General features: G+C 38.2%; 2 protein-coding genes across 4 annotated transcripts in view; one reads left to right on the top strand and one right to left on the bottom strand.

The window, feature by feature from the left end:
* The window catches only part of LOC112462483, a 291,597-nt gene that overhangs the window by 69,492 nt on the left and 199,732 nt on the right, over positions 1-22,373 (top strand). The window lies entirely within an intron of this gene.
* Positions 3,562-5,020, bottom strand: LOC112462485 (protein G12). The gene is made up of 2 exons (XM_025028286.1): positions 4,982-5,020; positions 3,562-4,370 (listed from the first exon to the last, which is right to left on the bottom strand). The coding sequence occupies exon 2, from the start codon at positions 4,368-4,370 to the stop codon at positions 3,723-3,725; it is 648 nt and encodes a 215-aa protein (XP_024884054.1). The 5' UTR covers positions 4,982-5,020; the 3' UTR covers positions 3,562-3,722.

Here is a 22,373-nt window from a genome sequence, read left to right as displayed (position 1 = left end):
CGGGGGCATTGCCGTCGTGGCTGCGGTACGATCCGATCCGGCTGCTGTCTCGCAGTGCGCGCTGCTCCTCCTGCCGCACGTGTCGACGGTCTTCGTGCCGAAGGATATTCATTTCTTTTTCCCTGTCCCTTTTCTGCGCGAGAGATAACCGCGTGGCGACATATATCAGCCGCGGACCCCCGCGATCTTTGCAATTCGCGATTTCCTCAGTGTGCTACGAGTGCGATGATGATGATGGACCCATGAGAGATGGTGTGCGCGTGTGATGATCTGAGGGAACGCTTCTCTCTCGTCGTTCGCGACCATCGCAAGTAATGCGCTGACGAATAAGGGGTGATTCCCGAGAGGGGTATCTCGAGGGGTTACATCGTGATGGCACGCGATCGCGCGTGAGAAGTCGATGTAGCGTGCGAGAGGAACGAACATTCCTTTTTTTTTCCTAGAATTGAACACTCTTTTTTTTCTTTCATTCAAATTGTCGTACGTTGCACGTAAGTCTCGCGAGGATTTTAATATGCGTATCGAGGGTACAGTGAGCGCGTGGTAGTGCGTCGGTGTTTTTGGAGTACGGTGGTTCATTCACTACGGATAGTGAATGAAGGGCGATCGGGTTCGTGTCAGCGAAGGCAAAACAGTTTTGTCGTAGGTCAGTCCGCAGTAATCGAGCGCTGTCCCTCCGTTTCGTCGCTTGACGCGCGGCCTTCGATCGGCCGGGATGCCTCGTTTCCGATCTCGCGCCGGATATTGAGCGAGGTTGAATCGGAACGCGATAACGAGATCGCGAAGACTCGACGGGATCATCAACCTCTTCCGACTTCACCGAATTTTTCAGTTTAAACGAACGTTGGTGTTTTCCGCCGATTGTCTGACCGATGTCATTTTCACTATCGTTCGGTGCTAGTTATAAATCGTCTTGCGTGTGAGACTGCATTATTTATATTTACGTGCGCGATATACACTGTTTACGATTGGACCTCGTGACTAGCATTTTCGTGACAAGTGTCAATTGTACGTAGTGAATGAGACTCGACTTCTCTGTAGTTTATTCCTAAGTGCTACGAGTAATGCGAAGCTTATAAGTTCTGCCGCTTATAAATGCCACATTGAGTCTCCGCGGAGCTATTACTGGGATTATAAAAGCGTTCCTCACATCTAGGTAAGAATTAATGCGAGTGTTTAATACTTATTATGCATGCAAAAATAGTGTTTAATACTTATTCTGCATGCAAAATCTAAATAAAAGAAATTTTTAACAGACATGTATCGTATTTACATAAATAAATAGTCATTAAGTACAAACTTTATGTATTTAAATGCTTTTTTTTGCTACTAGTAAGATGAAACATTATAATAGAAATAGAAGAACTCAGAAAGAGTGACACGATTTTATTTTTTATTCTATTCTTTCGATTATGCTCCTGTTATTGTTTTATACGAATATAATACAATATATTTTATAATTGGAATAGTGATTAATAAAATATCTATATTAGAAGATGAGGGTATTGTATTTTAATACCATAAAGATCGAGCTATTCTGTGCGAAAGATAAGCCATATACAAAACATTTCCTTGAGAACTCATATATCATACTGTGTTCATTCACTTGTAACATGAACATTCATTTACGTGAAGTATCTCATGTACCACTGTTCTCACCTAACGAGAATTATAAAGGAATAAGATAAGCTATTAAATTTGAACCAGACAGTATTGTCATCGAATTATTAAAATTTTTTAACTCGGCTACACCGACAGTTCGAGTTAAATAAGCCTGGCTTATCAATTTGCCATCCCTTTCGACATTAAAATGTCTGATAATGTATATAAAAAGAAAATATAATTATGCAAGATTAAAACGTCTAAGGGCTAGTTTCACCATCTCCGATTATAACTGTTACCTTTAATTAAACTCTTCGTCTCTTTCTAAGGAGAACAGTTAGAAAGAGATGAAGAGTGAGTTTACTCGAAGGTTACAGTTAATCGACGTTGGTGAAACTAGCCCTAAATGGTGTTGATGTAACCGTTAATCCGAGTCAATTTAAACAAATACTGAACGCAGTGCATTTGAGTGGCGAATTTCTTTTTGCAGTATTAGCTTCATTCTTATTCACATGACACGATTTTATCAGTTTGGCAAATATTTGTTAAGCGCAAGTATCGCTTAGAGCTACCCTGATGAGCACCACTCGTTTCCATCGCAAAACGCGCGCTTGTGATCAGTCGCGCGAGAAAGTCGATCGTTGTTCTTGCAAGCACACGCACGATCTGCGAAGAGTATATACCTCCTGCGGCATCTCGCCAACCTCTTTCAACACGGTTAAATATTAGCGGGAAAGACCGGTGCGCTACGATAAATTCTAGCCACACGACACGCCAGCGCGCGCCGGCTCGTAAATCGGCCCCGCGCGACATGTATACTTCCAGGCGTCATTAATTAAAAGCTACGCTCGTTGCCTAGCACCCTCTTGTTCCTTCCTTGAAGATCGGCAGTTCCGTGGCATTCTCGCGAGATATTTTATAAACGTAGAGGTGCTGAATGTATCCGTGTAGCGCAAAACCCTTCTTGAGATCGGTCAAGTAATGTTTTCAGAAACGAGAAACTGAGCAGCGAGAATTTTGTTTATAGTTTTGATTACGTAATGTTTATCGAATCTTTTGTGAATGTTAGTGTCGATTTTCGAATTTTGTTTCATATTTATTTTCAGATTATTAATATTAAAAATTATTATTGACACTAATTATTACTCGATTTTATTACTGATTAGTTAATGACGCAAAAAAATTACATTTTTATTTATGTTTTACTTGTTAATTAATAATATCTTCAATAATATTATTTATTTTCAATTGTTATCTCTATAATTAAATTGTAAAATAAAGACGATATATTTTTCTATATATCGACATATTTAATTATTCCGATAATATTAAAATAGATTTTTAGTACCACTTTGTAGAGCCCTCACAATTAACTAAAACTAAACTAATAACTCGATATTATTTTAAATAGATCGCATTGTAGTTTGATCAGCAGTATATAATAAATAAGAACTTATTTTGTTAGTAATATATATTTGCAATTTTTTTCATGAAGAGTTGTGCAAAACTGGATTAGTGAATGTTTAGTTAACATTTGCGTCACAAATGTCATATCACCACAGTTATTAGATGCAATCTTCATTGCGAAACAGGAAAAAGATGTTTTTTTTTCTAATATTACGTTGAGTAGGAGCAAGAAACGGATAATTGTGCAAGAGTAGGAAGAAGACGACTCGTTCCACTTCCAATCTCACCTCCATTCACGACGTTACGCCGCCGTTGCAATCACGCGAAAACGAGTTTGACAGGTCGGTTGGTCCAACCAGCATAATCTCGCTTATCTCAGTTTGGCCTGATCGGGTGAGAACGGTTCGGAGCAACGCGAAAAAAAATATACACGCCGCGCGGTATGAATGGTCGAGTTATTTGAATTATGTCCAATGTAATCCTTTGATTACACAGTAAACTAACAAGACAAATAAGGAACTCTCGGAATTTTAGTCAGAGAAAAATATAACACAATGTATATAATGCTTATTTATTATTTTACAAATGAAATATACAAGATTACAGATAGGTTTTAATATTTATGAGTTGACATGTAACTTTGGAAAATGCTATTGACGTTTATGATAATAGAAAAGAAATAACTTTTCTGTGGCGTTGACGGTCGTCATCAATTAGTAAGAGGGAATCCTGATGCCCCAGAGAACATACAGCAAGTCCTTGATGGCTACGAGATCAATACCGGCATTTCTAGCGTGTGCCAAAAGCTCCTGGGTTTTGGGGTGAGCGTAAACCTTGTTGACGATCTCCTGGAAGTTCGGGGATTCCAATTGCCTGATGAAATCGGCGAATGCTGGCGATTCTCGTAACTTCTTTTCGTACAATGCATCAAGCTCTGCCCTGGGCAAAACGGCCAGGATATCATCCACGAATCCCCTAATTCCACCGGTGATCTGTGTACCGTAGGCATAGGAGGGCGGGGTAAGAGGAGGAAGTCCGAGAGCACTGTTCAGTATGTTCACGATCTTGTAAATGTCAATGCCGGCATTATGAATGTAATCCATCAAAACTTTAATCTCAGGCAGTTGCTCTACTTCTAGAACCAGCTGCTTAAATCCGGGGCTTTGGAAGTATGCAATCATTCTCTGGAACTCCGCATCTTGATGGTAGTATTCAAGAGTGATTTGTAATATCCGTTCGACAGGCAAAAGGTCCAAGAACTCTTGGATATCCTTGTGGAGTTCACCTCTGCCAAAATTGGGGATCTCAATTCTGGCGGAGGCCGTAGCCACGAAGGCCAACAGTACCAATGCGAACTTCATCTGCAAAAATAAATAATTTCGTTCAGATTATTGATGTATTTGAGAATTACATTATATATATAAAATATTTGGATACATTATACTTATTATACTTGATATTATTATACATAAAACATATATTTAAATAAATCAAACTTATTTAAAAATTATGTTAACAAAAGCAATTTCTTGATATGACGTTTGTGCATTAACAAATATTGGTTAAACATTTATTATTTCGACTTTGTGTAATTTTTCATGGAGAAAAAAATTCAAATATTACTCAATTTTTATTGTACATCGTTAATCAAACTATATCATGGCGTATTGATCTATTTAAAATACACACATATGATCTATTAGTTTAGTTAACTAAATCAATAAAATACCGAAAATCGGTATTTTACGATATCAAACTGAATGGACACGGTAATTGAAGAATAATGTAATTATAATTATTTACATAAAATTTTTTTATTTATATTTTTTAATTTGTCTGAGAACAGTTTTATTTATTGTTAAATTAAACAGGAAGTAAATGATTTAGTGTATTGCGTATTTTTTCGTGCGTATAATATTCAAATTCAAAATGTTTAACTCGGTGTAATAACTCATAGTCTATTGATACTCACCTTTGAAATATTGATGATACTTCAGCGTATGATCTCGCAAACTGATGCTTTACAATTCTTGCCGCTGTCTTATATACGAAATTACATCTTATTTGTTCAATCTGTGTGATAAGATTATTTATTATCTACAAGTACCTACTTGTATGATTTTAGGACAAAACATTTAAGATTATTTTAAAAAATTATGCAATGATTTTAGATTATCCTCTCACTTTTATAACCGGTTTTTTACTTACTTGATTACTTACTTAAGTTTCGATAATTGCACGGGCGGAATAATTACAAATATTGTTAAGAGCACTTAAAATGTTTGAGAGAATTGCAATTAATGTGTTGCATCCAATTCATTATTGATAAATTATAATAAGGTGTTCAGTACATTTTAATATCATTTTAGTTTTATCAATATATTTGTAGAAGATTTTATTTAAATAATCTTTTGCTTTTAGATGGAAAGAGAACATTCCTAAGATAAAAAGAAAATAATGATATCAGATTTAATTTAATACATAATCTTTAAATTTTAATATATTTTCGTAATATTTTCTGTTCAATAATTAAATATATTGAAATACACATTTCTTTGTAATGTGGATTTTTTTAATTTTCTTATATAATATTTTTTATATTTTATATAAAAATTGGAAAATATGTTGATAAAATCAGTTGGTACTTATCTTGTTCCAAATAGATCGATAACGTGCAGGTGTGTTTTATCAAGCGAAATTAACCATTGCCCCCTCTCATATCATATATAGTACGTAATAAAAGTTTCCGTTAAATCAGATAGTTTCAGTAAGTTTTGTGGAAAAATAGGATATCTCGTCTAAAGTTTTGCTATTTGTGAGAAATTCATTTATTTTAGCATAGCCCATATTCCTGAATTACCTTTTTCCGCTTTTACTGTCCAATTATCGTATCTTTTCATAGCTGGTGCCCTAAGCGATGTTTTTTTTTTTTTTTTTAATAATTTTCCCGCATATTACGTTATGTTACATTCGTCACGAACTATCATCATCGCATTACCAGTGTTTCTGTAGCGTGCTTTACACTCATCCGTTCGTATACCTTAATCGATTAAAATCCGCTTAAGATCTATTATTCTTTTCCGTTTGTTTCATTATCCGATTCGATTCAGAATTTACGGAAACAAAGTCTTACTTTTAAACGAGATTTACCTTTATAACTCTTTGAATCTTTTTTCTTTTTTCTTCAATAGTTAATCCGCCGCTGAAAAAAGACTCTTCTTAAATCGAATTGTTCCCATATCGATTGCGAGAATTAAATTGGCGTTTCTAAAATTCATAAAATGTACGCAAGCGAGCAATAATTCGCAACCGTGAGAAAATGCCTCTTATGCGTCATCGCGATGGGGAAATGATCTTACCTATTCCTTAATCGTGTCTTGATCATGTCGATGTTCGATCTCACGCCTCGTCGATCGCCGATTTTAGATGCTTTAGTTCCGCTTTCGTTATCGCTGCCGGGCGCGTACATGTGTTTCACTAAATGGAATAACGTTGTTTCTGTCGTAAAAACAGTTCTTTGTCGATTAGGCCAGGATTCATGAATATGTATCGGTTTTAAAGAAACAATCGCATGTAATAAATCATATGCTGATAAATCATTACAGCGGGCTAGTTTAGTCATTCTTGAGTTACTTCTGTACATCGAGGAAAATAGTCGGTACTTTTGCCATTAAATGCAATTAATATGTAGGTATCCAAATAACAAGTTATTTTTGTAAGTTCTTAATCTGATTCATGACCGTATCTGTATGATCTCTATAAATTTTATCGATGAGGAAAATCCGAAACTTTGTGTAATCTCTGGCTTAAGTGTTTTTTGAATTGCCGTTTAATGTCCACAGCTGTGTCAGTATCACGAGTCGCTTACACGAGAGATGTGTACGAGAGATTCCCCGTTGTTTACGCGTTATTGATCACGCAATCACGTAATCATGGGTTTATCCATTTTTTCGCGAGTCTCTTCGCGGATCTTTACTTCGATCGTTATTAATTATTATTAACGCAATTTACTGCTTTGTCGTGCATCAACATCGTAGTTATAATACTAACTGAACGCGAATGGGTTGCCGATATTTTCATTGTATCGCTGTCTGTTCCCTTCGACAATTGTCATCGATCATTTATATTCATCTCTTGAAGTTTCGGTCAATTACTAAGATCAGTGATGTATTCATGCAGTATTAAAGAAATCGATATAATTTCAGTGAATTTGGATTTCGATATTTCAGTACATACTATAAGAGTTTATAGTTTTCACCAAATGAAATTAAACAAAAGTGTTAAAAATGAAAACCAAGAAATATTTAAAGTGATTTTTAATTCTGGCCTGCAACATTTTAAATCATCTCATTTAGACATTATCGATGTTTAAAGCGATGTAGATGTTTAACATGCAGCGAACATTAATTGATAAATGCTCCATTTTTTTTAAATATAAATTTATTCGGTATTTGTGCCCACACACAAACTTTTAGTTTTGTCAACGGGTGAAAGTTGATCGTTCTTTCGAAGAAAGCAATGTTTTTACAAGATTTGGTTGCGTTATCCATTGAGCTCAAGTCTGGCTTTAGTTACACTCTTGATTATATGCCGCTATTCGACGTTCGAGCCACTTCGTGCGGTTGAAGTGTTCCAGTATGCGTTTGTTATGCTAATCTACAGTAACCATGCTCTTTGCTCCGTCCGACACGGCAAGACGAGCACGTCAATCTCTCAAAAAGAATGACGTAATGGCTCCAAAATCGTTTTTTTCCGCCTGCCGGCCTCTCCCTCCTCGCTTTGCATCGCTGCTTAAAGATGCACGCGTCGGCTTGAACGCATGAAGCGTTTACTAAGAGTCATTATTTTTCTTTCGTTTCGAGACTCGCGAAGCGACTCTCCGCCGCGATTTAGGAGTCATAAAGTCAGCCACGCCAGAGTTTGAAAAAATGAGAGCCGAAAACCACCACCGCGCGCGGAAGAAGCCTTCCGCGTTCAGAAGTTTAGCGAAATTGCACCGGTTGATGACTGTAATTACTGACGAAATTAAACCCGTTCCGAGAGTATTCTACAGACCGATCTTCCAACTGCAAAAAAAAGTGATTTAAAAGGCGAGGCGAAGATTAAACAATTCCTTTCACGAACGCGCAATAAAACGTGCATGTGATATTCTCACGTAACGGCGCTGGATAGTAAAAGTTTTGCGAACTTTATCCTCGTTTCTTGCCCCATGCGGGATATTTCGGAGCACGACTCCTAGTCGATAGATTGGAAGGTTGGGAAGTTTGAGTCGTTACTGTTGTAATAAAATCATGGGTCAATGGCCGATGCAATGTCGTTGTTGCCGGCAAAGATAAAAACATTTTGGGAGTCGTGCAGCTAGAATTTAATCAAGCAAGAGTTTTCTAGATTGCCATTGGGAAGCGAAAGTGCTCCCGGGAGATCGAAATCAACCATTTGATATTCTAGAAAGACATTGTCTTGGAAAGTAAGATCCCTCTTCGATGTGCGGGCGGAATATTAGAACTGCGAGTAATCAGAGGAAATTGATCTAAGTTTGATTAACTTGGCAATCACTCCCTTAGAGATATAAAATTGATTCGAAATCGAAACGTCATTGTAATACAATATCAAAAGTTTTGAAAATTGTTCAAATATAATATAATTTTATATATTGAATTATATAGAATTATATATGTATAATCGATATGCGAGATAAAGTTTTATAAATTATAAAAATTAACACATTTGAAACATTGATTATTTATTATTTTTATTACTTAGAAATATTGTAAAACTAAATATAATGATTGATTATAATAAAAAAATCGAGATACATAATTTCATTATTGAAAAGTTGCAAGGCAGAGTATGTGGTTCACTGAAGCGTAACGTATGTACATCCTGCTGGAAGATAGCCTTTAGAATCATTTGTTATCTTTATCGATCTGTTATTTCAATCATTCGCACTTTATTGTTCCGTATATTTCTCACGAATTAACTCGTTCCATTTGTGTGTATTTAGCGTAACATTTCCTGAAGGATTGCACAACTAAAATCCGACGTAAATGAGGGCAGATTCTTTTCATTCAACGTTGATTATTTCCGGGTCCGGTGTACCAAATAGTGTTACACCATAGAGTTATAGAAAATTTCTTGCTGATATTAAAACAGTTTAGCTCAGAATTATAATTTACTACATTATTAATGCATTAAATGTTGAATTTCATGAAAACTTTGATTAGATTGATTCCGCAATACTAATCTCTCGAGTAACTTTCTGTCGATGAATTATTAAGCCCACCATCCGTAATTATTTCAATGATATCCGGGAGTTACGACTTCGTCGTCGGGGCGATGGACGACGACACACCCGCAGTTGGCAATTCCGTTTGCATATAATTGCACAGGAAAGAGACAGCATCATAAACAATTTTTGTGCCGCTTTTTCGTCGTCGTATTAATTCGCGATTAATCTTCGAGGCGAAAGTCGAGGTGAGCGTCGAGCCCTACTTTAACTCGAACGTGTTAAAAAAATGTACGCTCGCGGCCGCTCGCGTTAATGCTTTCCCGGGGAGAACTACAAGCGTAATAGGTGCCGGGCAGTTGTAATTAAAATAACGATCAACGGCATTAATGCTGTCATAAACGATATGTGCTTGGAACTCGTTTCAAACTGCTTCGATCTTCCCGCATGTGAGATCAGATTGTGTCCCAGCTATTCCTCTATGATTTAGAACGAGTTATCGAAAAAATGTACAGTAATGGCAGCAATGCATTCCGATAAATGATTTCTTTCTTCTGTATGTCGATTTCACGTGTGTACTTACAGATATCGTCCAACAGAATATACATTAATTAGCTTAATTAGTAATTGGATGCGTATGAAAGATCTGAGCTATTAAATAGAGAATCACGCTATGAAATATATAAAATGCTTTAGAATCCTCTTCTCCTTCTTCGAATTACAGATGTGAATTATAGAAACGAAGCAGAAAAACAATTGCTTTTGATATTAGGAAATTAAAGCGTTTTAATAATATAGAAATTTCAGAGTAAAATTACTAGTTTGATGAAACAACCAATATGTTTTAATTTTGAAACAGGAATTTAATTTCCAATTTGAATTTCGTAGCGATTATTATAGGAATTTAAATTATTGAAGACAAGTATTCTAACAGACATTCATCACAATTTTTTAATGTTAAATTTTTCTTTAAATTTCTCCATGTAAAATGGGACTAATCAAATAATAAATTTTGTTATTTGTTTATATTTCTAGAGCATAATTTGCTCTCAAGTTGTTAAAATATCTCTATATTTAGTTTCATAATTAAATTTCAATATAGTCTTTCCCAAAAATAATTTTCGTTAGATATGGAACACTCCGCGCACTAACTTGTATCCAGTATAATGACTGACGCATGCAAAATGTTTAGCACGGGCTATTATTGAATTTTTCTGCATAATTTTACGGCGTAACGGCGATATCTTGAGCCGCGCGACCGGCCGATCTCGCAATTGTCGGCGCACGTGGCGATAACGACGTGTCCGCGGGCGCGCTCGGCGATATTTACGGTGCTCTTTGCATCGAATACGGTGGGATCGAGCGAGCACACGAGGTATATACATTTATACATATCTCGCTTTGAGTTTTCGATCGCGAGCCGATCGTTCCTGCGACTTTTTTCGACGACGCTGGATCGCGTAACGAACGGGAGTGACTGCGGTCGCCGCGAATGTTACAGTATGTGCATTAGGCGTGCGTGCGGAATGCGTACGGCGTGGCGAATGCCGCGTACGCACCCGTCGAATCGCGAATCTTGCGGAGCAATCTTTACTGCGAACGATACCACAGCTAACGATACCGTGCACTCGTTCAGTGCGTTGCCCGCGGGTTCGCGTAATATCAACGGTACGAATTATCTAACTGGTATCTTCGTTCACTAAACGATTTTTTACGTATATACATATACATATATGCACAAATTATAAGAAAAATCTCTTTCGAAAGTTGTGTCTTGATATTATCATTTCCGAAAAATAATATTAATGATACTTAATTATTGAGACGATAAACTCTACGAGTTTATCTACGAGTTTATTTTTTATATTATATTATTATATTATTAAAAGCCCATTTGTAGAGTTTAACGTTTTAGTGCATACATTTTATGGGCGAATGTTATTTTTGTCAAAGTTTTAATTTCTAATGTTAAGTATGAATTAAATTTTAGCCCCTACAATTTTTGACGCGTTAAATAAAGAGTAAAAATCATGCATCTAAATTTATGAATGTAGTTAGTTTTTAGGATTTTAAAAGAGAGTACGAAGTAGAGGACATGTATGAATACTCAAGAATGCATCTTAAATTGTCTCCGCGTGCACGCATGTCGACAGATGGAGATATGCTGCAATAAGCGTTTGCGCAATAGTTCTCGGATCAATGACATAAGTGTACGCGAGAACAGCGATCGGCGATGATATGCGCACAAGTACGCACTGCACGAAATATACTACGGTATATTATTGTAAGAATGACGTTGTGTCAATCAATCCGGTTGATTCACGATTGTTGAATTCGAATGTTGGCGCCGTCTCTGTTGTCACTTTATTTCGATACTTGCATGATTATTCTCATCGATGAAAGAAGAAGTACATTAGTTACACTTGAGTCCCGTTTGTTACGTTCAGAAATTATTGATTCTTTTTATAAAAATCAATAATAATGTAAAATAGACGTAATATAACGAACTATTCGTTTTTTGTTAGAACAACAAAACTATCTTTATAATAGAGGCATATAAATACTTTATTATTTAATTACGCTTTGCATTAGTCTCTTCATTATATAATTATATACTTATTATAACATATAACAGTGCAAATGTGCACCATTGTCAAGTATTTGAATTGCAATATTTGTTTTATTATTCATGATTGTATGGCGTATTCAATGTATTAGATTGATGGAATTTTAACAACGTGATATTTTATTACTCTATTTTATTTTATGTACATATTTGTTTTCTTCTCTTCGATAAAAAGAGGAATGTTTTCTTATAAGTTTTTAATTTCTTACTTAAAATTATTTTTTATTAAATATATAATTATTGTGATGAGAAATTTATGGCTCAAGTTTTGTTGTTCTACTTGTTAGATAAGAGGATTGTCAAGCAATTGAAAAACTTCTATAGATCTCCTAGATAAATTTAATTAGAAATGCCCGAACACACATTATCTTATTGTTAGTTGATTAGATCTACAAAAAGTACAACGTCAGATTCGTTAAATATCAATTTAAGTCAACGATTGTGATCGGTATATAACTGGCGCGTTGAAAACGAAAGTATTTCTTCGTTTCGAAGGGCGTCCTGTTATACCTGTACTTACGCCCACTGCAAGTGCGTTGGCCGACGTTTCGCAAAGTGTATCGGACCGAGCCGACCGGCTCTCGAGCTTTCCTGCGTCGTCGTCGCCGTGGCCGGCCACTGGGGCGAACTCGTAACGAGTTCGCAACGATCGCCCGGAACGATTGTCCCGTGATTTATAGCTACGCGTACATCGCACCGAGTGTATCGCACGTTTGCACGTATATCCCGCGCGCGTCCTCCGCAAAAATGTTATAACCGCGCGCGCCGAGGATGCGGGCGATGTCCGAGGAGAATCAATCCACACTCGGGTTTCTCCGTTTCCGGCTTCTCTCGAGTCAGGTCGAATTCATCTCGAAAGCTCTCGCCTCTTCTCTATTATCCCGATCGGCTAGAACGCATTATTGCGCGGGAGACCGGGAATTTCCTCGATTGGTGTAATCGAGCAACGAGAGCCTGTTCGGAAGTAACCATACGGCGATCTTCTCAGCCGGATGTCGGACCGTCCAATTATCGATCCAATTATCGATATATTTCTGATGCTCCGCGCAGGTGGAAAAGACGGTTCGCCGACGAGTTTTTGTCGCCTACGATTTACCGCGGGAAACAGAACGGAGAGTTGGCGTATCGGGAGTGCCCAACGCTCAACGCTTCGTCCGAGCCGGGGCTGTATTTCGTCGCTCGCGCATCGAGTGAAAACGAGACATATCGCGAGACGACGATAAATAATACCTGTTGGCCGCACTACGACAATGTAGTCAGGTGGAAGTAATTGAAAGAGAACGGTACGGATATACAGTATTTTGCGCCGATTTATTTCCTTTCACCGAGTCCGCCGTGAGTTTTCTCGCGACTCGTATGACGTTATGCGTCGCTCAGGGTTCACGCGGTGGTGCCGATCTTATGCCAATCGGACTACTATAACTAGCGTTTGCCCTCTGTGTGTCTACCGATTCGATATAGCTACCGTCGAGCGTGTTCCACACCATTGTTCGCTTCTTGCAATGGCGGCTGTTTCCGGTTTGGGTAATCTCTCATTATGGCCATGACGCTCGTCACGATAATCGTAAAACCGTATATCTCCAGTCAGAGAGAGAACAGAGGGTGTGTTAGGGAGAGTTATCAGCGTTTTTTCGTGAAACGATTGCTGATAAGTGTTCTTTTAGGTATTTGTTACATTGAAAAAAAGTCTTATCGATACATTAATGATAAAGCTATATAAAGTGCTCTCTCGTAAATTTTCTAGAAAATAATACAAGAAATAAAGATTTATTTAATCGATAGTCTCTAATCGATAGTGATGAAAAAAATTAAGTATAATTATAAAAATGAGTTACGAGAGTAAATTAAAGTGTTACCTTTCATTTGTATTTTTTTCAAGAATCTTAAGAAAAAAATTTCCTCTATCTTCTTATTTTACATATTGCGTCATATAATTATCATTATTTTAATGTTACAAAATAGATGAAACGTTTATATATGTAGATAATTTAATATTAAACCTTATACAATTTTTTTTCTTTTTCAATGATTATATATCTTTATATATCTTTAAAAAAAAATAACAACAGAAAAAAAATAACTGAAAAATTTTTAATAATTTTTATTTTCAGAGCTATGTAATTCTGTAATTCATTTCTCGAATATCTTCTGACATTTCTTTTCTACAAAAAGAACGTTACTCATGTCTCTGCCGGAAGATTATTTTTTACGAGGACATTGTGTGAAAATGCGGAATGTATGTGTGAATGTGTGTGTCTATATGTTGGTCTGCATATCATGGACGGAACGAGTCGTCGACCTCTTCCGTGGGAACGTTAATAACACCGAGCGCGCGTTGGATCATGGTAATCGGTTATCAAGCCCATTGCACCGCGTTGCTCTGTTTCTTTCTCTTCGGGTGGAAAGAAACCATCAGTGCACATAATACTTGGGAATACGCGTCACAGTTGTGTCTAGCCGTCGATATCTCTTTAAGACGACTGGCTGTTAAATATAGGGAGGCTGAGCAGAAAAGTTTCAACTGACAAGGAGCGTTTTTGTACATCGATTAACGCAGGAGCGGCTTGAAAGATACACTTGTCTTGTAGATATATCAAAGATGGCGAAGTAAAAAACAACATTCACATTCGTAGAATGTAACGAATAATCGGGATCCCTTTTTTCCGCTTCGTCGAATCGACGGGAAGTCGTCACTTCCCGCCGCATTGCCAGCGATTCTACGAAATAGACTGTCAGAGAATCCGGGGGCGTGCATCGAGAGGGGTAAAAACGCCACGCCACCCTGATGGCGATTATCTGGAAAAGGAAATGGGTTCCGGACGGTTTTTCTGTCGACGGTTATCGCAATCGATCCGCCAATAAATATTAGCACGCACGCGCGCGTTTGCGTACTGCTGACAAATTAGCGGTGTTACGTCGAGTGGGCGAGCAGCATGAATCGTATCAACGCGCCTGTATAACCGCCTCGATTAATAACGCTATCTTAACAAGTAGCATACGAGAGCCGTGTGTCGACACTTGCGCGCGCACTTGTATGCGATGCAGCAGGCGGACGATGCATCGCTGTTGCGCTAAGTATAGTTGCGAATGGTATACCGTCGTGAATACGGGAGAAACTGGCCTAGTAGACTTTATATCTTTCAATTAATACTTGATATACGTTTTTTGAATAGTTTCGTGGAACGTTCAGTGAGGTAGCGTAGTTACCCCGTTGAAATAGAGAACACTTCTCGAAAACAATTTTACTTACTTTGCATAATTAACAGAACAAAAAAGCGATATTCATATCTGTTGCTGATAGTCCAGCTGATAATCTCGTGTAACTGCTTGAAAGTTGTCTTCTCTCTCCGGATTGACAAGATATTGACAAACTCGTTGGACTTCCTATATTTTTCTATGTATTTACTTATCGTATCTTATGTTTATCTTGTCTGATTGTATTGTAGAATGGATTTACCTCCCTAAACGCGTGTAGCATTTTTTTAGTCATTTGGTAATATTAATTAATGTTTGACTTGGCTTCCACTTTCATTTTCTATAGTCGAGTCGTTTGTATCGCGTGTAACAAAATACCTTGCCGAGCTATCGATCACCGCGCTGTCACGAAATGATTTTATGATATTTTATATCATATATAACGGGCCTTTAGTCTGTTGGATCCATCAACTCTCTACTTTAGCTCTCTACTATGTTCAGCTCTGTAACTATCGCTTCTGAGAATTGTCACGATTTATCAGACACATTGTGTTTCGAAGAAACAGAAGTTCGCCCACGATTGTGCAGAACAAAAATTATTCTATCTTAATGACTTGTCATTTGATTTAAGGCGGTAATACAACGATAATGTACACGTAATACGCTTGTTTCTATGTACAATACGGTTACATCAAACTGCATGATAAATATATGTATAGCTTGAAGAACGTTTTGACTCGCGAGAAACGTAATACTTTATTTTTACTTATCTATGTTATTGATCATGCACTATATCGTAAAATTATTTTATGACAATACATAATAATGGTTTTCTGTCTCTTCTTTCTACGCTATTAATCTTTATTGCTACTGATTACTGATAATTTATAAAAAAGAGTGATGTGGCTAACTTATACACATATACGCCGATGGCATTAATTATATATTTAAATTACTTCTTTGATGACATTTAATCATTTGTATTATGTTATCCTTTTATACAATTAACGCTTTTGGAAGAAATTATGGACATACAAAATGCGTACAATTTTCTGCCGCTCTATCTCAACGATTATAAATTTGCAAGATTCATGTGTCAGCTCCGACGTGTTACACAGCGACCTTTTTGCAAGTTCTCCCGCCATTGATTGTGCGGTATCGCGTGAGCAATTTTTACGGTTACAGATCATCGCCTCGCGCGATTCACGTGTTTCTCCCTTTCCCTGCTGCCTCGAGCAGCCGAACCGCGTCAAAGATCCGCCGCAATTTGTAAACGGCTATCGTAGCAGCCTCATCGCGCATTTGTAAGGCGCTGGTACTTATTGTCTGACCTTACGCGGAGTATCTCCTTCGCGCGTTGTTACAAAGCCTCCCTTTGTTTAGCCGCGTTATTGATTGCGCACCGTCATAACAGGGCATTTTTCGCCTGTGGCCCTCGGCGCCACGGTACGCTCTTTTTTTTTTCTTCAGCCTCCACGGAAAACCGACTGAACGGTCTTCCCTCGGAGACATTGTTACATAAAAGGAGAACTCTTCGTAGTTGTTATTCCTAGTGTCGTCCTGTGAGTAATATGTGTATGTTGCGGGTCAGCGCGGTCACGGGGGGGTTTCTTTTTTTTTTCGCAGTCCGCGCATTCGTATCGTGGACGTACCGGAGATGCGACTGGACGGAAACCCTCGTTCTATAATCCGAGAAAGTTTTAATGCGTTTAAAGGATACATTATGTAAATAAGCGATATATTTTGTGATTATCTCCGGTGAAACGCGACAAACCTTGAAAAAGAAATATAAATCCGGCATGTTATAGAAAGTTATTACTACTTTAGTGATTACATTTAATACCTTTATTTATTGCATATTATAAAATAGCTATTTTATTACTTCAAACATTAATTAATAAGAAACATAACTGTCGTAATTAGTATTTTATGAACAATGATGAGAAATGGAAAAAATCAATTATATTTGGCATATAACTAATTAAGACTGCATAATTCTGTACTTTTTTATTAATATAATGTATGCTATAAATTATAAAAATAATGACTTTTTCTGATATATCGTATGTAATGTCCAATATGATTAATGTTATAACTAACAAAGAGTCAGAATAAGGGAAATACAGATATAAAACTTTTGTTAATTGTTCCAATTTTTAACTGAAAAATAACGAAGATGTGTTTTGTTTTTTACAAAACTTTTGTGATATAAGATATTTGCACCATGGCTGAATCAGGAACAAAGAATCCATTTTTTTCCAATATATGCATATTTGGGTGCTTGTATTCTTTTGTCATACAAAATGATATACGATATATTACGGGTCAGCGGTCGTGCGTTTCGTTCACACAGCGGTTCACCGACCCGGAGTCGCCCGGCAGTTTCAGATTTCGCAAGCGAATCCGAACGTTTGCTCGGCCGCCGCTCTCGGTATGCGATAACACGTTGCTCGGCATTTGCGTGTCACGTCGTAATGCCGTAAGTGCAGGCAAAGGGGGAAAGGCCCTGCAGCTAATCGAAGATTAGCTCGCGATCGACACGAGATCAAGAAAGTGATCGATGGAAATCGTGAACGCGCGATCGGCACTACAAAGCCGTTTGATTTTGTTGTCGGAGAAATGCATATGTACCTGCCGACTGTATTGAATGTCATGAATACTATAAAACGTTAGCAATTGGTGACATTGAGAAGTGCTGAAGCGATCTCTTGCAATTGATGAGATAAACTCGTCACAGAATAAATCTAGATTGAATGAGAGAGAGAGAGAGAGAGAGAGAGAGAGTGAGAGAGTTGAACTTAAGCTAAAAATTATTTTAAAACTAAACTGCACATAAAGAAAACTTATTTTCGCAGACATGCATTGAACATATCTCTCACATGACAAGACATCACATCTTTTTTCAATGATATTGCCAATTATTCAACGCACTAGAAATATAATTAACATTTTTCTTATATATAGGTTCTCTTACTGAGAAATATTATGAATAAATTGCAATTAAAAATTTTTTTTTGTAGAAATTGCAATTAAAGAAAAATAAAATATAACTATTTAAGATTTAAACTACAAAAAATAGAAGAATTATGCAACTGTTCTATTTTTTTGGAGCGAAAAAGGGAAAATATATTTTAATAATGTGTTATCTTTGTTTTTTATTTTTATAATTAAAATGTTATTCAAAAAACATTTATGCTGTTACAACTGTTTGGCTTTATTGCATTTGGTTTACATCTCTGGTGAGGTTCTTTTTTTTCACCGATAATAAAGATTTACTCAGGGCTTACATAAGGATCGATTGCGTGATCGGTCGTGGCAAGATCCAAATTTGGCAATTTTTAGAATGACGTTGCTTTCCAAACAAGAGAAAATTCGCAGATGGAGATCCGTCGTTGTCGCAAACGGAGAGAGTTGCGACCGGTGACTCAAACCGGTTCGCCCGTTTTTTATGCCCACGTAAATTAATAAAGTAATTGATTTGCTACTGAACGACATTCTCCACGGTCGTGCCAGATATTACATCCGGCTCCCGAAAAAAGCTCATGATCGATAACGTAAGACCTAGCGGATAAACCATTCACAGTTTTATCGCGCGTTATCGCTCACTGCATAATCGGTTAGGTATACAGTTTCGTAACGAGTTTGTTGAGTATTATGCACTCATTATATGGTGCATTGAGTACACGTGCCGGCAACTGTCATCCCGTGAGTCCATTAAGATCGATTCAATCACGCGACTCGGTGGCGACATTAATCGGTTCGTTGCGTTTCGTGAACGAAATATCGATCGTCGGAATCGCAACGCAAATCAAGCACTTGAGAAGTAAACTTTACGGCCGATAGTAAATAACCAGTAGTCTGATAACGAGATATTAACTTTTCTATTCCCATATTAGTATCTCCGATCAGAAATAGACATATATATATTCTTTAGTCACGGTATAGATGTGCAGATATAATTTCAGAATCATTCTCCGTGCTATTGATTCTCTCTCAACGTTTATAAAATATCTATAGTCAGGTATAAATAGTTCCCGCGGCAGAAGTTTAGATTTCTCTTTTAATAAGCAAAGGCTCAGCGCACTGAGAGAGTTAAATCTTTGTAAAGTCTGGGATTTCGAGCACGTGCTCGGCACGATAGCACGTTAACATTTGCACGGCGCTCAAGTGACTTAGAAGTTTGCACACGCGTCTACACGGCGGCACAAAGTGCATCGGCGAACAGCCACCTGTGTCCACACGATTGGTAACAAGGAAAGCGCCGTTTCTTCCACCTGCGGGGGGGGGGGGGGAAAGGGGAAAAAAAAAATGCATCAAACGACGTGGCACATGCTCGCTTTTTACGGTCGGTAAACTGCAATGAACCGCGTCTCCTCGATAACGCTTTGCAAAACAGCGCATGTGGGCGGTTATGGGTTAATTTATTATCGAGAGCGGAACTACTTATTTTTTCTCCTACCCTGTATTTTTTAGACTTATGTAACGCTGTAAAAAGAATGCAAAAATTTTTTCTGCATAATTTTACGTATTAGGTATTATATTAAGCTTTCCACACATTTTTTAAATCTGACTTTTAATTTTGAAGTTTTCCCTTCCTCTGGTTTTCACGGTTGAAAATGAATTTAATATTCCATTAATGAATAGAAAACGCTCTGAATTTTTTAACGAAAAAGAAAAAACATTTTTATGGGAAAACATGCTAAAGAGATAAAAGCCGTGAAATTTCGGAAGCGGCGAGAACGGAGAAAGCAAACGCTTTCTTTATATTACGGAAAGAGAGGGGAAAGAGAAGGGAGGAAGAAAGAGAGAGATAGAGAGATCTCATTCGTCACGGAATGCTTATATTACTTAATTCTAATCCATTGACTTGCTGTATACAACCGTAATTGCTATTCATGTGCTGTGCATACGCCGCGCATAATAGCCGCGGGCTCATGAATGAAGCAAACAATTCGAGAGGGTGGGCGTCCCGAGAAGAAAGGAAAGACGCACGGTTTGGCCTTTTCGAGGGCCAGCGATCGGTAATTCATATGTGTACACACGAGAACGCTAAACAATAGGCGGATAATCGAGGCGCGCACATGTTCGGCCGGCTGCAACTGTGCGTGGCGGAATCGATATTGCTCGATTCGACGAAACGATGCGTGTAACGCGCGCGTGCATCACGAGGGGGGAAAATTACTTAACGACTCTAATTAAAAAAGGAAATAGGGGAGGGGATAGCGATTCCGGGAATGCCGCGATCCGCCCGACGATAACGTCGCCGTATAACGACCGCTTTGCGCAACAATAGATGAGTGTTGCACCGCCGGCTCTTTGTCGCCCGATCGGCTACCATGCGAGCGAGATACGGTGCAAAGACCGCGCGCGCGCGCTCATCGACAAGACAAAGATTGTTTATCGAGCGCGCGGCAGTTAATGGGGTTGTCTGAATGGAGCGATTGGCACGTAGTCGCCAAGGGGAAAGATAGCTCGAGAAATGGAGGTAAATGCATAGGATGAATAGATACATAACGCACGTTATCTTTGTCTACAAGATGCTAGTAAAAAGTTCGCGTTTTTAATCGGAATTGCGGATAGTTATAACTTTATAACGTCTGTCCCTTTGCGAAAAATCCAAAGTTTGAGAAGAGAAGAGCGCTGATAGAGGGCTAATTGTCGGATTAAAGCGCATAAACTATAAACGCTTGATGGCCCTATGCTGATGCATCGGATTCCTCATTTTAGATTTCAAGAGCCCCAAGACTCCGTGTTTATTCGTTATGTACATTAGTCGTTGTCTGTTCTTATATCTCTATTCTCGTGTCTATACGGCTGCCGGTCTCTCGTATTGCTTCGATAGGTATAATATTTTTTTACGCGCCCCCGTATGTCGCACGTGTATGTCGAGTGTAAGCGACTGAACAACCGGAGTAAGAGATATAAAAGCAATGCAACGCCGCATGGTATGGAATTAGTGGGCGGAGCGAAGAGACAATGCTTGTTATGCATTGTTCGGGCTGAGTGCACCGTGTGTACAACAGACCGGTGCATCGACAAAGAGATAGAAAGAGAGAGAGAAAGAACCCCACGCTCGCGGCACGATGGGTTATTAGTTTCGTACCGACAATGAATGACACAATTTATCTCAATGGAATCGAAATCGACTGTACGAGAGCGTTATTTACTCGCGACGTTCTTATTACGTCGCAAAATACCTGGTAAAACGCTTGCATGGTAGCAAATCGGGACAGAAATCAGTATTCATTTTAGATATCAGCATTCTTTGGTCGCTTCGCGTGCCATACGCTGCTGGGAATAATTATTAATAAATATATTTATTTGCGTCTATTATCGTTCAATACCGTTCAGTTACCGTCTTAATGCCGAGCAAGAGTAACTTCAATAATCCTATCACTTCACGGCGCTTCGTTTACGTCGCGATAGGTGAGAAAATGAGCGTTCCTCGGATGGTAGTTAGCGCACGGCGAGGCGCAAAAGACGTCGGCGCGTGAATTTATAGACTAACGGTATAACCGGGCGGCAATTTGCGATACTTGTAACATAAGACCGCAATTACCCGCGGTTCGAGAGAGGAGAGCCTCAAGAGAGTGAGCCTGATCTCGAAAGATTGCCCGGTAAGATGGAAAGGGATCGAGAACTTGGTCGCCCGCCGCCGCGCCGCGCCGCGCCGCGGTGAGAGCTTGGCGCGGTTCTTTAATGGATAATGAGTCACGCTAATCGGAAATAGACCCGACGAGAATGGTTCGATCACCATTCTCACGGGGAACACGATCCAGCGACGCGTGTAACTAGGGGAGAGTGGGCTCCCTTGAGCCACGGGGTCCAATGTGACAGTGCGAGTTTTCTGTATTAACGTTCTGCAAAATAGTGACGGTGGGTATGAAAACTTTTGTTTTCAAAACATATAACTTCCATAAAAAAATTATGCCGAAATAAGCATATATACCTTAGTTAAAGGCAGATCTGTAATTGGAGCCTTACAAAGTAAATTTTTACTTGTCATAACTTTTTGATATGTATGGATTTCTAAGGATTCTACAGTTAAAAAAAAATTCACAAGACGTTCGTCGGGATCTAGGTTCAATACCAAAGTGCGCACAAAAACGTTTAATTGTTTTGTATCTGAAATATTTACGATAAATAATATCAATGTTCAGTGGGGTCCAATGTGACGCAGGTTGATGGGGTCCTCTGTGCCACGCTTACAGAACTACACTTTTGCCTATAAAATGAAATAATTTCCATCGATATAATCATCTCCACACTTTTATTTTCTCTTTTTTTCACCCTTTAGTTACAGATCACATGTAATCG

The sequence above is a fragment of the Temnothorax curvispinosus genome, unplaced genomic scaffold, assembly GCF_003070985.1.
Source record: "Temnothorax curvispinosus isolate PA1 unplaced genomic scaffold, ASM307098v1 QBEX01012454.1, whole genome shotgun sequence".
NCBI lineage: Eukaryota > Metazoa > Arthropoda > Insecta > Hymenoptera > Formicidae > Temnothorax > Temnothorax curvispinosus.
Note: the sequence above shows the minus strand (reverse complement) of the source record. Positions and strands in the feature narration are given on the sequence as shown.

Coding starts and splice junctions, on each gene's coding strand:
- LOC112462485 (XM_025028286.1), bottom strand. CDS start 4,370: ATGAAGTTCGCATTGGTACTGTTGGCCTTCGTGGCTACGGCCTCCGCC.